General features: G+C 41.2%; 1 protein-coding gene across 2 annotated transcripts in view; it reads left to right on the top strand.

Moving 5' to 3' along the window:
- Positions 1 to 14,863, top strand: part of BMPER (BMP binding endothelial regulator) — a 190,821-nt gene that overhangs the window by 103,464 nt on the left and 72,494 nt on the right. For both annotated transcript variants that reach the window (XM_074943256.1, XM_074943255.1), the window contains exons 8-10: positions 6,841 to 6,950; positions 7,366 to 7,506; positions 10,480 to 10,584. In XM_074943256.1, coding sequence (XP_074799357.1) covers positions 6,841 to 6,950; positions 7,366 to 7,506; positions 10,480 to 10,584 — 356 coding nt within the window. The remainder of the gene's footprint in view (positions 1 to 6,840; positions 6,951 to 7,365; positions 7,507 to 10,479; positions 10,585 to 14,863) is intronic.

Below are 14,863 nucleotides of genomic sequence, written 5' to 3'. Positions count from 1 at the left end.
TGACCCCAAAGGGTCAGCCACATTACCAGGTCAGTATAGGGTTGGATCTTACCAAAAATACCACGCTGCCAGCCAAACCTTTAGTGTCTAAAACTAAAGGTTTATTATAAAGAAAAAAGAAAGAACAAGAAGAGAGATGTTGAATGGTAAAGCAGTCACATACATACATACATACATATCAGTCTTCATCCTCAAAGAAAATCTGCACAACACCTTCAAAAGATGAGCCTAGGAGCTTAAATTCATAACTTTGCCTAGTCACTAAAAATCATGGACTGAATAGAGACACTGGATTTATGGTTTATTACGACTATCTATTTCCCACTAACAACCCTCCCCGCAGGTGCCTTCCACTTTTTTTTTTTTGCTTCCCCCTTCTGACTGAAGGGGTGTTAATGAGCCATTCTTTTTAGGTGACAAATCTGACGAACTGTCCCAGATTGAGGTGTCAGTAGAGGAGATTTTGGAACAAATTGATAAATTAAACAATAATAAGTCACCAGGAGCAGATGGTATTCAGCCAAGTGTTCTGAAGGAACTCAAATAATGAAATTGCAGAACTACTAACTGTGGTATGTAACCTATCACTTAAATTAGCTTCTGTACCAGATGACTGGAAGATGCCAATTTTTAAAAAAGACTCCAGAGTTGATCTTGGCAATTACAGGCTGGTAAGCCTAACTTCAGTACCAGGCAAATTGGTTGAAACTATAGTAAAGAACAGAATTATTAGACACATAGATGAAAACAAATTATTGGGGAAGAGTCGACATAACTTTTGTAAAGGGAAATCATGCCTCATCAATCTAGTAGAATTCTTTGTGTGGGTCAACAAACATGTGGACAAGGGTGATTCAGGAGATATAGTGTACTTGGACTTTCAGAAAGCCTTCCTACAAGGTCCCTCACCAAAGGCTCTAAAGCAAACTAAGCAGTTGGGTTAAGAGGGAAGGGCCTCTTATGGATCAATAACTGGTTAAAAGACAGGAAACAAAGGGTAGGAATAAATGTTCAGTTTTCAGAATGGAGAGAGAAAATAGCAGGGTTTCCCAAGGATCTGTACTGGGACCAGTGCCGTTCAACATATTCATGTTCTAGAAAAAGGGGTAAAAAGTGAGGTGGCAAAGTTTGCAGATGATACAGAATTACTCAAGATAGTTAAGTCCAAAATAGACTGCAAAGATTTACAAAGGGATCTCACAAAACTAGGTTACTGGGCAACAAAAAGGCAGATGACAGGTTTCAGAGTAGCAGCCGTATTAGTCTGTATCCACAAAAAGAAAAGGAGTACTTGTGGCACCTTAAAGACTAACGAATTTATTTGAGCATAAGCTTTCGTGAGTTGCATCCGATGAAGTGAGCTGTAGCTTATGAAAGCTTATGCTCAAATAAATTTGTTAGTCTCTAAGGTGCCACAAGTACTCCTTTTCAAAATGGCAGATGAAATTCAATGCTGATAAATGCAAAGTAATGCACATTGGAAAACATAATCCCAACTATACATACAAAATGATGTATGTTTGACACTCAAGGAAGAGATCTTGGAGTCATCATGGATAGTTGTCTGAAACCAATGTTCTCTCTAATTTTTTCCATCCATGTGTGGAATGAATTTTGTTACGTGGAGCACCAATATCAAGGTATGCCACCAGCAGAAACAAAAAACCTAGATATAATATATATATTTAAAAAGTTACCATAGGTATGGAAGAAGAAGAAATAATATTAAAACAGGGGATAATTAACAAGGTGCACTACTTAAGATGTTTGTTTAATATGAAATCAAATAAAAAGAAAATTAACACTGCAAAATTTTCAGTAGTCTCTCTCTGCATCATAGCCCAGGGGCTGGGGGGAGAGGTGTCTCTTCCCACCGTAGCCCTAGAGCTAGAGGAGAAGAATCTCTCCCCGCCACAGCCCTGCACTCCCCAACCTCCCCCATCACTGCCTCCCACCACACCCCACAGACCCCACCCAACACATATTCCCCACCTAACCCTACATATCCTCCAAGCCCACCTGTGGCTATGCCTCTGTGTGCGCGCCTGTGTGGCTGTATTAATAAGGTGTGTGGCCCTTGATGGGCTCTTGTGTGGCCGTGCAGGCACATAGCTTAGGAGGAACACAGCTGAAAACATTCCCTCAATGTGCAGCAGCAGTCAAAACAGCTAACAGAATGTTAGGAATCAGTAGGATAGGGATAGATAATAAGACAGAAATTATCATTATGTCACTATATAAATCCATGGTACACCCACACCTTGAATACTGTGTGCAGTTCTGGTCACCCCATCTCAAAAAAGATATATTAGAATTGGAAAAAGGACAGAGAAGGGTAACAAAAATTATTAAGGGTATGGAACAGCTTCACTATGAGGAGAGAATAAAAAGACTAGGACTGGTCAGCTTGGAAAAGAGGTGACCGATAGGCGGATATGATAGAGGTCTATGAAATCATGAAAGGTCTGGAGAAAGTGAGTAAGGAGATATTAATTACCCCAACACATAACACAAGAACGAGGGGTCACCCAATGAAATTAATAGGCAGAATGTTTAAAACAAACCGAAAGGAGTACTTCTTCACACAGTGCTCAGTCAACCTTTGGAACTTGTTGCCAGGGGATGTTGTGAAGGCCAAAACTATAACTGGATTTAAAAAAGAACTAGATAAGTTCATGGAGGATAGGTCCATCAATGGCTAATAGCTAAGAGGGTCAGGGATTCAACCCAATGCTCTGGGCATCCCTAAACTTTTGACTGCCAGAAGCTGGAACTGGATGACCGGGGATGGATCACTTGATCAATTGCCCTGTTGTGTTAATTCCCTCTGAAGCATCTGGCATTGGCCACTGTCAGAAGACAGCATACTGGGCTAGATGCACTATATGGCCGTTCTTATGTTAATGGGTCACTTCACTTTGAATAGTCCCATGAAATATGTGTTAGCTATTTATGCTAAACAATCTGTTTCACCTTGTATTTAGCTGGTTCTCTCAGAGTACATTTCCCAGACCTGAAGAACAGCTCTGTGTAAGCGTGAAAGCTTGTCTCTCTCACCAACAGAAGTTAGGCCAATAAAAGATATTTCCTCACCAATCTTCTCTCTCTAATACCCTGAGACTGACAGGGCTAAACACTGCATTCTTTGACAAGAGCGTTCTTTTAACAGGGACTGATTTTAGCATTTGTGAAAATCTCATGTTAATTAAACAGATATTCTATTATCTGTTTATCTTTCTATTTAATCTTATCTTTGGACAAACTGGAAGCCTCTTCGTTTAAGTGGTTTTACTCCTTTACCAGATATTAACTAAAAAGAAATTAATTGCCATTTGGAATATAGTGGAGAGCTATTAGCATTCCAAATGCCAAAATATGGGTTTCTCACCACTCTGAGAACTAAATTAATGGCATAATAATAAGTTAGTGCCATGCTGCACTTATTTGCAGTAATAATTTTATTCCTTGGAAATGACAGACAGATTTCTGTCTGACAGATAGATAAACTCTCAGAAGGTTGCAAGATCAGAGCTTGGCTCTCACCAAAGAAAAAGTAGGTGAAAGCATGTTGTTGCTGTAGGTTTGCTTTGCTCAAAAGGGAAGATGAGGTTAGTGATTTTATTTGAGTCTTAAGTGGATTTTTGTTCATATCAGAGAACCAATATATTGTCCATCTGTTCAAAAGAATTCAATAAATCAGAATCTGAAGAACAGAAGAGAGACAGGTGGAGTAGCAAGACTGCATTGCTTGCAGAATTGCAAGGTGTTGGAAGACTGAGTTGTTGCAGAGCTTTGGGAGGGAATTGATGCTTCTCTAAACTTTACTCTGACCTATGCTGTCAGGTCCCTTACTGTCATGAGAACAAAACATTTCCATAATATTACCGTTCCTCCACTCCTTCCAAAGCCATGTAATCTGCTTCATGGAATGTATATTCTCCACACTGATTTCCTTTCCTTTATCTATTTTTTGATGGTTCCATTCTGATTAATATAGGTAACTTTAATATTCTGTAAATGCCTATAATTTCTGTAGACATGTTTGAGCATAATACATAAAGCTACAATAAATGAGTGTATCAAACATCTTTACAGAGACTAATCATTTAGTGGCTGTCTAGCGCATAGCACTTTTGCGCCAGTGTAACTAAATTGCAAACTCCTAATATTAAACCAGTTTGAATCATGCTTTAACCAGTTTAGTTTAATTCCGTAATATACTGAATGAAGAAACATAAATGCAGTTTATTTTGGGGTATGGACTGGTTGATTTTAAATTGATTTAGGTACACGGGTGCACTTGTATGGTGGTGGGGCGGGGGAAGGTTTTCTAATAGAAACATGTCCTAATTCATATTAAAATCCCCTCCCTTAGGGGAAAAGTAGTTCTTCGAGTGATGGTCCCTATTGTATTACACTGAGCATTTACACATATGCACCATGCATCCAGATCCAGAGATTTTGAAAGTAGTAGTGTCAGTTGCTCCGTGAATCTGCCTGGGCTCTCCTCATGGTTTCATCCACGGTGATAAAAGGTGGGACAGACCAACCTTGTCTCCAGTTCCTTCTCATTGCCACATGGTCTGGGTCAGAACTATTAGTGTCTTGTTGCATGTGATGCACTTTAAAAATACACAATTGTACATAGTTAGTTTTAGAGTGGTTTACTGTTTTATTGTTTTTTATAGTAGTTTTTAGTAGTTTGGTAGTTTTAGGAGTAGAAGTGGGGGTCTTCTGGAGTAGTTTAGTTCCTTGTGACCCCCCCCCCCCGCCCTGCTTTCCTGCCCCTATACCCACGTGCAGGTACTGGACTCTGCTAAAAATCCCAGGCTTTAAAATCTGAGCCTCCTGCCCATGTTCTTTCTCGGTCAGAGACAAACATCAATGCTGCCTCTACTGCTTAGGAGAAGCCCACATTTCATCCATATGCAGTGTCTGCCAGACTTTCCCCAGCTGTACCTGAGACCTCCGGAAGCACCTCATGGAAGTTGCCATGAGACCTGATTCGGACCCTATTCAGGCAACCCCCTTCCTTCCCCCTGTATATCGGTCTGAAGCCGCCAGGAGTGCACCTCCAGCTACTGAATCTGAGGCCGGAACTGGCAGTGCCACCAATATGGACCCTATGCTGGGGCCTACTCAGGAGGTAAGGAAGCATGCACATAAGCATGGCAGTAAGTCTTCCTCTAAGCCTAAGAAGAGAGAGACTCCTTCCACAAGTTCCAGTCATGGGGACGGAGTGTGCCCTAAAGCACACAAACATGTAAAGGAGCCACACAAATTGATGGATCCACTGGTACCAGGTGTGGACCCGCACATGCAGTCAACATTGGCATCCATCAGAGCTAGAGAGCCATCTTCTCCGGGAAGACCAGTGCTCCTGTACTTATTCCGGAGACTGAAAAAGTATCCTTGACTCCTGGGAGGTCTGCAAAAGCCCCAGAGCTCCAGGAAGTGTTTGCGTTGGGAGAACCAAAGCCTTCACTCTATCTGGGGCCCTCTACTTCCAAGTAGAGTTTATCCTCCCCCCTGCCCCTCCTCTCCCCCCCGGCTCCAGCTGTATATTCCCTTCTGTCGGTACTGCCAATGGAACTGGTCTCTGCGTTGTTTTTGAAGGAATCAGATGAGGGACAGGCACCATCTATCCCTTTCCACCACTACAAGTAGCAATGGAGACTTTCTACATTGTGGCAGTATCCCCCACTCCAGCTGCCACAGAGCCACTGGCTTACTATGTCGTGAGGCCCTCTGTAACACCCTCTGGATCTATCATGCTGGCCTTATTGGGGATTCTGGCCTCAATATCCACCCTTGGAACTCGTCTGTTACATCAGTTAGGCTTCACCTACTTCACTGTGTCGGGTGCCTTTGAGTAGATGCTCGGAACCAATAATGAAAGATGAGCTACCCAGTTGGGCTCTGACAGTACCCCTGGAACAGGAGAGATTCCTGTCATCCTCACCAGATCGTGCAGTGGCTTTGGCTTCCCATCCATCCCCTGATGACTACGGCCAGTCCCAGGAGCTCCTGTGTAGAGTGGTTGGAGAGCTGCACATTCCCCTGGAGGAGATCCAGGACACTCAGCGTAAGCTGCTGGACCTACTTCACTCACTTGCGTTGGGTAGAGTCGATCTACCAATCAACAATGCCATCCTTGAGCCAGGTAGAATGGTTTGGCATATGCTAGCCAAATGTAGGCCTACCCCCATGGGGGCAGAAAATTGTTACTGTGTACCAGCTAAGGTCTGAGTTTCTCACATCCTCTTCCGACTTAGGTACTGCTTGTTAATCACCCTCAGTGAAATACAATACACACTACCACTTGAAGAAGAAGAGGGGGTTACTTACCTGTAACTGGAGGTTCTTTGAGATGTCTGATCCCTATCTGTATTCCACTTCCCATGCTCGTTCCCCTCTGTTGTGATTTCCTTGGATTTGCAGTGGAGAAGGAACTGGAGATGCAGTCAATCCAATTATCACCTTGGACAAAACCGTGAGGTGAACCAAGGGCACATGCATGGACCAACAGACGCTACTATTTTCAAAATCTCTGGCTCCAGATGCATGGTACACATGGCTAAACCCTCAGTGGAATACAGATAGGAACCACACATCTCAAAGAACTTCCAGTTATAGGTGAGTAACCTCTTCATTTTACTCAGATTAGTATCTGCTAAATGAATAGGGAACTGTTTAAAAAACTTTCTAGACACCCAAATGGAAATATATAGCAAATGTCACATTGCACGTGAATTTGGGCTGGGAACAGTAAGCTGTGTTATTTTTGTTGACAACAAGGCATCCTTTCAACCACATTCTGTGTCTGTTGTTTGTATTCAGGCCAGAGGAAAGTGTTTGACCTCCCATTTGGAAGCTGCCTCTTTCACAGTGATGTTTATGACAATGGATCCTCTTTTGTTTATGACAACTGCACTATGTGTACCTGCAGGGTAAGTCAGTAACAACATTCCTATGCTGTGGGCTGTGGTTTTTATTGCCTAGGAGAGATGTTTGTAAGATTTGAGAACTACAGGGCCTTACTCTGTACTGATAAGTACCTTGTGTGGTCATTTACATCCAGACAAAGGGAATGTAAAAGGCTACCAAATCAACATGGTCAGATTTTACATGACTACAAAAGCGCAAGTTCAGAATTAGGCCCTGCTTGCATTATTAAACAAACACACTCTGAAAGATTTCCTGAATTCAATAAAATATTTTATTCTAAGCAGATCTGATCAAAGTAGCTATTAGCTACATTGGGTGGAAATGATTACCACAACACACGCAGATGTTACGATTGGGGGTGAACATTTTCCTAATAAATTAGTGTCCCCTTTGCTTTTCTTCTGTCCTTTTGCTCAGAATTCTACAGTGGTATGTAAGAAGAAGTGCTCACCTCCTGGTGAATGCAATAAAAGCAAGGAACACTGCTGCCAGGAGTGTGTCTCGTACGTCTCTCCTGACGAACTGAAAGTGTGCAAATTCGGGAACAAGATCTTTCGGGTAATGTTTTGGGTGTGGCTCAGTAATAGGTATCATTGTAATAGCTGAAATAGCACTGGATTACTATAACTTAGTGTTGGGGCTTGCTTTTTAGCAGAATTTTCATTATGCTTATTGCCAACAGGTGCACATTTTTAATAGTGAGACTAATTAACCATTGGAACAATTTACCAAGCGTTGTAATGGATTCTCCATCACTCACAATTTTTAAATCAAGATTGGATTTTTTTCTAAAATATATGCTCTAGGAATTATTTTGGGAAGATTTGTGGCACTGTGGTATAGGAGGTCAGACTAGATGATCAAAATGGTCCCTTCTGGCCTTGGATTCTATGAATCTATCAACAGAATAGCTTGGAGGCAAATATTTGAAAAAATTGCCATCTACTGTTGTTTTTTTATGGTTGTGTAAGTTCTGCTGACAGAAAAAAATTAAAATTAATTTCTCCTATACTTGGCATGCTGTCTCCCTCTCCCCAAACAGAGAATCAGGTTGCTGCTTCACGCCGAATAATGCATTTTTAATCAGAGGGTTGTGCTTCCCCTTCCCAAACAAATTCTGATAGTCATAGAAAAGGTATTTTTCAGTGGTCTTTATCAGCTGAGTCAAAAGGGAACCTCCTCCAGGTTGAGCCAGTAGGAACTGTGCTAAGCTTGTCGCAACTGGAAGTTTTGAATATATCATCTGGAGTACTGTGTCCAGTTTTGGGCCCCACACTACAAGAAGGATGTGGATAAATTGGAGAGAGTCCAGCGAAGGGCAACAAAAATGATTAGGGGTCTGGAAACATGACTTATGAGGAGAGGCTGAGGGAACTGGGATTGTTTAGTCTGCAGAAGAGAAGAATGAGGGGGGATTTGATAGCTGCTTTCAACTACCTGAGAGGTGGTTCCAGAGAGGATGGTTCTAGACTATTCTCAGTGGTAGAAGAGGACAGGACAAGGAGTAATGGTCTCAAGTTGCAGTGGGGGAGGTTTAGGTTGGATATTAGGAAAAAACTTTTTCACTAGGAGGGTGGTGAAACACTGGAATGCGTTACCTAGGGAGGTGGTAGAATCTCCTTCCTTAGAAGTTTTTAAGGTCAGGCTTGACAAAGCCCTGGCTGGGATGATTTAATTGAGGATTGGTCCTGCTTTGAGCAGGGGGTTGGACTAGATGACCTCCTGAGGTCCCTTCCAACCCTGATATTCTATGATTCTATGATTCTGTTACAGTTCACAGCTATGTTACAGACCGTGCTTCCTACACCCCACATTGGAAGGCCATGTAGCAATGATCTCCTCCTTCTCTCCCAACCAAAATTTGTAGATCTGTAATGATTTCTTGCAAAACACTTCTTATATTGCCAGGTCCCTGTTTGTTTTTTCAAGCTGGTGCAGCTTCTTTCACATTGTGTTGGAACAGACCCTGTCACCTTGTTGGCTATCTGTGAAATAAGAGAATCAGATCAAATGTTAAATCCCTTGAGTACACTAAGTTTACTCATTCCAAATTACCTTCCATTAATTCTATTTTACTTGTATGTAGCTGAAATGTTTATTCTGTGAATTATATGTGAACAAACACCATGCTTAATAGGTGCAAAGAAACTACATTTGATCTGACTAGAACTTAAACAATGGCACTGTTGTATTTCAGGTATGAATATCTACTTCTTGAGCACCCAAATGAAATTCTCTGCTTCTGGTGATTTATTTTATTTTGCTAACAAGTGTTTACAAAAACACAAAAAAGGGGTGTGTGGGAACTGGGTCTGATTTTTACCTTTTTTATACAACTGTTGGGAATGATTCTGTCTAAGTCAATGGAGTTACATAAGTGTAAAACAGGTGTGAGATCACAATCAGGCAACGGTTGTGTCTTCTTTTAGTTGCTCTCCTGCTTGGAGATCATTTCTTTTGCTCATGGTGTCTGTCAACTTACGCTGCACCAAAACGGTTAGGCAATTCTGCATCACCTCAGAATAAAAGACAAAGCAGGACAGCCCTTAAAAATCATGCTGTGCATAAAAAATCATAAAATTTGAGCGTGCTTTCCCTCTGATCCCAGCCCTGAGAAACTCGAGTGTAGGTGGATCCACAATCACTTTCTGTCCTCTTGGACTGCCTCTACTCTCTTTCTGTCTGCCTGCCCCTCGCCCTTCCTCCTCAAGCATCCTGTAAACAGAAGGCTTGCACAGCCAGGCTCTCCACGGGCTAGCACAGGACTGTATGTGGGTGAGGTGGAATGCTTTAGAAACTGCACTTGGCAAATGCCAAGACATGTAGAAAGGAGCCAGGACAGTTCCCCATACTTTCCTGAGTATGTTAAAAGCAATATGAAGAGGATTCTGCTGCCCACTTAATACATTTTTAGAGACACAGGCTGTCTTCTGGAAGAATACCATTCCTGCTATACATTTGGGTAGTTTAGGATTGTATCTGTTCTAAACATTTTCAGATGTTTAGCAGATCCAGGGTCTGTGAAAGCATTGTAAGTAATCTGAATAAGAATGCATGATTTGTCCATTCCTGTGGACCCAGAATGATGCCATATCTGGGAATAAATTCACTGTATTCTGGCATCTTAATGAAATGCTTTCACATGCAATAACTTAAACATGTCAGTTATCTGAAGGTAATGAATCAGATTTTCCTAATTATGTCAGCTTAAATGAAAATTCACAATAGGTGTGATCACATCCCACTGGTGAGAGAAACAATACAACTAATCAGGTCATTCAAGGAAAAAGAAAACATGGACTTGGAAGAATGATTTTCTAACCTGAAGGATCAGAGGGAAGAAATCCCTGCTCATCTTCATCTTTAATCGGACTGGGTGTGGATGAGCACCTCATAATAATTTAGACTAAACAATGATGTAACTCCAAAAGGGAATGCAGTGCTTTTCTGTGCAATGAAAATGATACACTGTTGGAATAGCTTCCTTCCGCCACCCCAGCTGATAGCTATATCATGTTCTCCCTCCTGCAGGATGGAGAGATGTGGTCCTCTGTTAACTGCACCATCTGTGCTTGTGTGAAAGGCAAGACAGAGTGTCGCAAGAAGCAGTGCATTCCAGTCAACAGCTGCCCTCATGTGAGTTTTTAATGGAATATGTTCTCCCCCACGACCCTCATTTATCTTTGTCAGTGTTTCTCAGTCGAACTGGTGTACACGAAGCCTGGGGAAGAGGGAACCGTCAAAAATTCTAGGGTCTATAGTTGACTAGAATTCTCAATTGTTTTGTGCAGTGTTGTTGTAAACTGTGTTGGTCCCAGGATATTAGAGACAAGGTGGGTGAGGTCATATCTTTTATTAGACCAACTTCTGAAATGTTCTGTATAAGCTTGAAAGCTTGTCTCTTTCACCAACAGGAATTGGTCCAATAAAAGATATTAACTCACCTGCCTTGTCCCTAGAATTCTCAAAGCACTGTAACATCTCTTTTCAGGCTAGTTCTGTCCTCAGGCCTCTCTCTTTGCTCTGAAGGCTCCCGTGCTTTTGCTCCCCCTTTTATATCTGAACCAAAGCTGCTCTCTCTGCTCCCAGGCTTACTTCTCTCTCTCACATACTCAATAGCTTTATTGGTGTAGCAAGGTTGCCAAAGTCAATAGATCATGCCTGTGTACTATGGAGATGTGCAGCAAAGGTTGTGTTCACTTTTTCAATACAGCTGGGGGTAATCATTTTGTTAGGCATGAAAACAGAGAATGAGCTCAACCAAAACTATGTCACTTTCTCCTAAGGTGGAGACTGATTTTTTTTTTTTTGGTGAAATTTCAAAGTGAATCCAGAGATTAGTGTAGTCTCCTATTATTCAATTACTTTAAAAATGATTCTTTAATAACGTTTGGGCTGATGTCTAACATTTTGTGTTTTGGATGCCTGTCATTTGCATATTACTTAGTTTTAATAGTGCAAGCTTTCAGGAGAAGCAGAGCTAAAATGACATCTTATGCAGAGAATCGTTTTAAAACAACCTGCTGAAGAGCCCTCCAAGTTATTAGCATTACTCCTTCTCAGTGTTTCCTTCTCTGTCATGGAAGCCAAAAGGAGAAAATATTAGTCACAAACACCTGTGAATAAAATTTTCAGTGAGAAACTCCTGTGAATAAAAATGTGTTTTGGTGAGTTTTTGACAGCCCAGGGCAATGGTAGAGATGTTTGCTTGTACTTTGGATCTCCAAATGCTATAGAGGCAGGGTCACTGCACCAGTGAACCTTCGGAACTCTCTGCAGTAGAGGCAATCTTCTCCTGCTCATTTTTGGTGGTTCACAAGAGTTCAGTCCTTCTGCCATGGGCCTCCTAAGCTTCACAAGAGAGGAGCTCTGCTACTGTATACCTTAGAAATTGTGCACTAATGCAACGCTTCTGGGAATATTAGGAGGTCCCTCAGGCAGTTCTTAGGGAGTGCATAGGAAATGAATACCTGGGACCACAGAAAACTTTTTATCTAGCACATCAAGTTTTGTATTAGAATTCTTAGGAGTGTGGCAACACAGAAAAAAATTGGTGCCCCTCTGTAGTGTCCTACATTTACCCAATTTAAGCTTTTACGGCTCCTCAGAGCTCAGGTTGCTAAAGTAATTTAATACGACCTGTCTGCAAAATACAACATTACATTATATTTCATTTAAATAAACTTAAGAATTGAAAAGACTGGAAATGATCCATTAAGGTAATAAATAAATGTACTGTTGCCCTTGCTGTTCATACAATCAATTAAGAAAAACAATGCCACATGAAAATTCACCTTATACATTCTTATAATAGCTTTAACTCTCTGATCTATAAGGCACACTTACATGCTCGTTCAACATTTTCATACTACAGTTCTATCATGAGAGGTGTGAGTCCTAGACTCATAAGTGAAGTCCAAGGGAAAAAGAGCAAAAAGAGTTAGAAGTCCTCCATTAAAAATATAGAAAATAAAGGATTTAGGAAGCATGTAAATTTAACTTACAAAATGCCATTAGCAGCTTCATAAGAAATAAACATCCCTGTTAGGATAGAAAAGCTTTTACCTGAAACTGTTAACTAAGTTGTACCAGCTCTGGGTTCTAGCTGGGGTTGGAATCTCAATCCAAATTAAGCTTCTGAAACTGGGATGGGTTCTCAGGAATGGAGTAAACTCCCAAATCTAGAGTAAGCTTCTGAACTAAACTAAATTCCCAGGCTGCTGCAGGCTTCCGAATAATACTAAACTTCCAAGCGGGAGTGAACTTCTGAACTATGGTACACTCCTAGACTAAAACAAGCTCCAGAGCTAAAACTAAACCCCCAAACTGAGTTCCCAAACAAGAGTCAGCTCCTCCTCAGGGCTAAAAAAGAAAAGCTGTGCCATCCCTCCATTCCTAATAGGTTCTAACCAAGCCATCCTGTCCCGGGATTCAAAATGGAGTCTCACAGTCTGCAGCAAACACTGTTGCCTTTCCCAGCTCCAAAACCTCCCAACCAACAAACCAACCAAAAAACCAGCCCTTCACCAAAACATCACCCAAATGTAAAAACACATTATTCTCAGTTTTTTTTTCCCCAAGATAAAGAATATTACAAGGAAGAAAGGAGAAAGCAACCCTATAGTGTTGGGTTCTAATTTTCTCTCTCTCCTTAAGGAATTTTAAAGCAAATAACACATGTTACTCATTTGATCCTTTCACAAACCTACCTTGTGTCGAGGCTGTTCTGTCACAAACCTATACTTTGCATAATACAAGACATAGATTTGGTAGTGATGTGTTTGCTGCAAGTTTGTAAGTATACTATGAGCTAGGCTGAAGAAAAATTGTACAAGATAATACTGTATTGTTTAAGAAAAAATACGGGTAGGACCTTGATTTCCTTACTAGCTCTGAATAGCACTCTAGACCATTAGACCCACGCTTGTGGGATTACTTGTGGAGTAAGGCACTGCTTGGTGCGAGTAAGAGTGGCCTCATGTGAGCATGCCATTAAATCCTGTGTCATAATGCACACATACAAAGGTGAAAAAGTTAAGGATTTGCAGGCAAGCTTACATATTTATACCTTGACTTATAAAAGCTTAACTCTTCAGCTTTAGCATTCTGTTCATGAAGTTTTCCTGATGCAATATTGATTCATTCATCAACCTAACTCTAAATTAATTAGGACTTTTCTATATGACTTGGAACAGGCTTCACACCGGTAAAGCTGTATATGTTTTTTATACCCAGTAACCACTTGTATTATTGTCTGGACTGGGGGCAGATTGCCACATTTTGTGAGACATTGCTTTCATTTTTCCCAAGGTTATACACATTTTTTCTTACTTTTTTTTTTTTAGTATCAAATCTTTTACTATTTCTGATAATTTCAGGAAGTGCCTTTCTGAGTTTCTTTCATTTGCACACTGAGGCAATATATGTGTCTCTATTTTAATGCCCTCCAGCAACACTGATAGCAAAGTCAGCCCTGCTTTGGGTTTCCAGTGAGCCTTTTAGCTCATGGTTTCTGTTTCCACTTTCTCATCACTGATTCTGCAGGCGCGCTTCCTCTGTTACCTTGGACTTCATTCTGCAATGTACTGAGCATGATCCAGCAAAGCATTTAAGCATGTGGGTAGTCCAGCTGAAGCCAACAGGCATGCACATATGTTTAAAGTTGAGCATGTACTTAAGTGCTTTACTGAAATGGAGTAAACTCATCCTCTTCAGGATTGAGTCCCTGTAGATATTCTCTAACCCTCTTCTTTTCTAAGGCCAGGTCTCCACTACAAACATATATCAGTATAACAACATTGCTCAGAGGTGTGAAAAATCCACACACCTGAGTGATGCAGTTATACCAACCTAATCCCCAAAGTAGACAGTGTATGTCGACGTGTATGTAGACGGTGTATGTTAACAGGTGCTTCTTCCGTCAACATTGGTACCGTCTCTCGGGGAGGTGGATTAACTACACTGATGGGAGAAACTCTCCTGTCAGTGTAGTAGCATCTTCACTAAAGCACTACAGGGCTCAGCTGCACTGCTGTACATGAAGATAAGCCCATATTCTCCTTACTTACCCCTTTCTCCTCTCCACAGTCTTTACTCTTCCAAGTTCTTTGCTTCCTTTATACCAGCTCCATTCTCTCTCTCACTATCGTTTTCTACCTTGCTGCTGTCCTCACACCACCAGGACATATCACACCTCTAATTAGTGATACCAGCCTGGGCTAAAGCTGAGTTGCTATAGATATGTTTCTTCCAATGCGACTATGAAAGCACATGGTGATTTTGAAGCATAAAATTGTCTTTGAGCACCATTTCCACGAAATAGTTAATCAAGCTAAGTTCATTGCACAGGAAGCCTTTCAGAGGATTTGATTCTGTGAATAAATTTTGAACCCGTGAACTTCATGTGAGTTTAAAA

This window comes from Natator depressus, chromosome 2 (assembly GCF_965152275.1).
Source record: "Natator depressus isolate rNatDep1 chromosome 2, rNatDep2.hap1, whole genome shotgun sequence".
NCBI classification, from domain to species: Eukaryota; Metazoa; Chordata; order Testudines; family Cheloniidae; genus Natator; species Natator depressus.
Note: the sequence above shows the minus strand (reverse complement) of the source record. Positions and strands in the feature narration are given on the sequence as shown.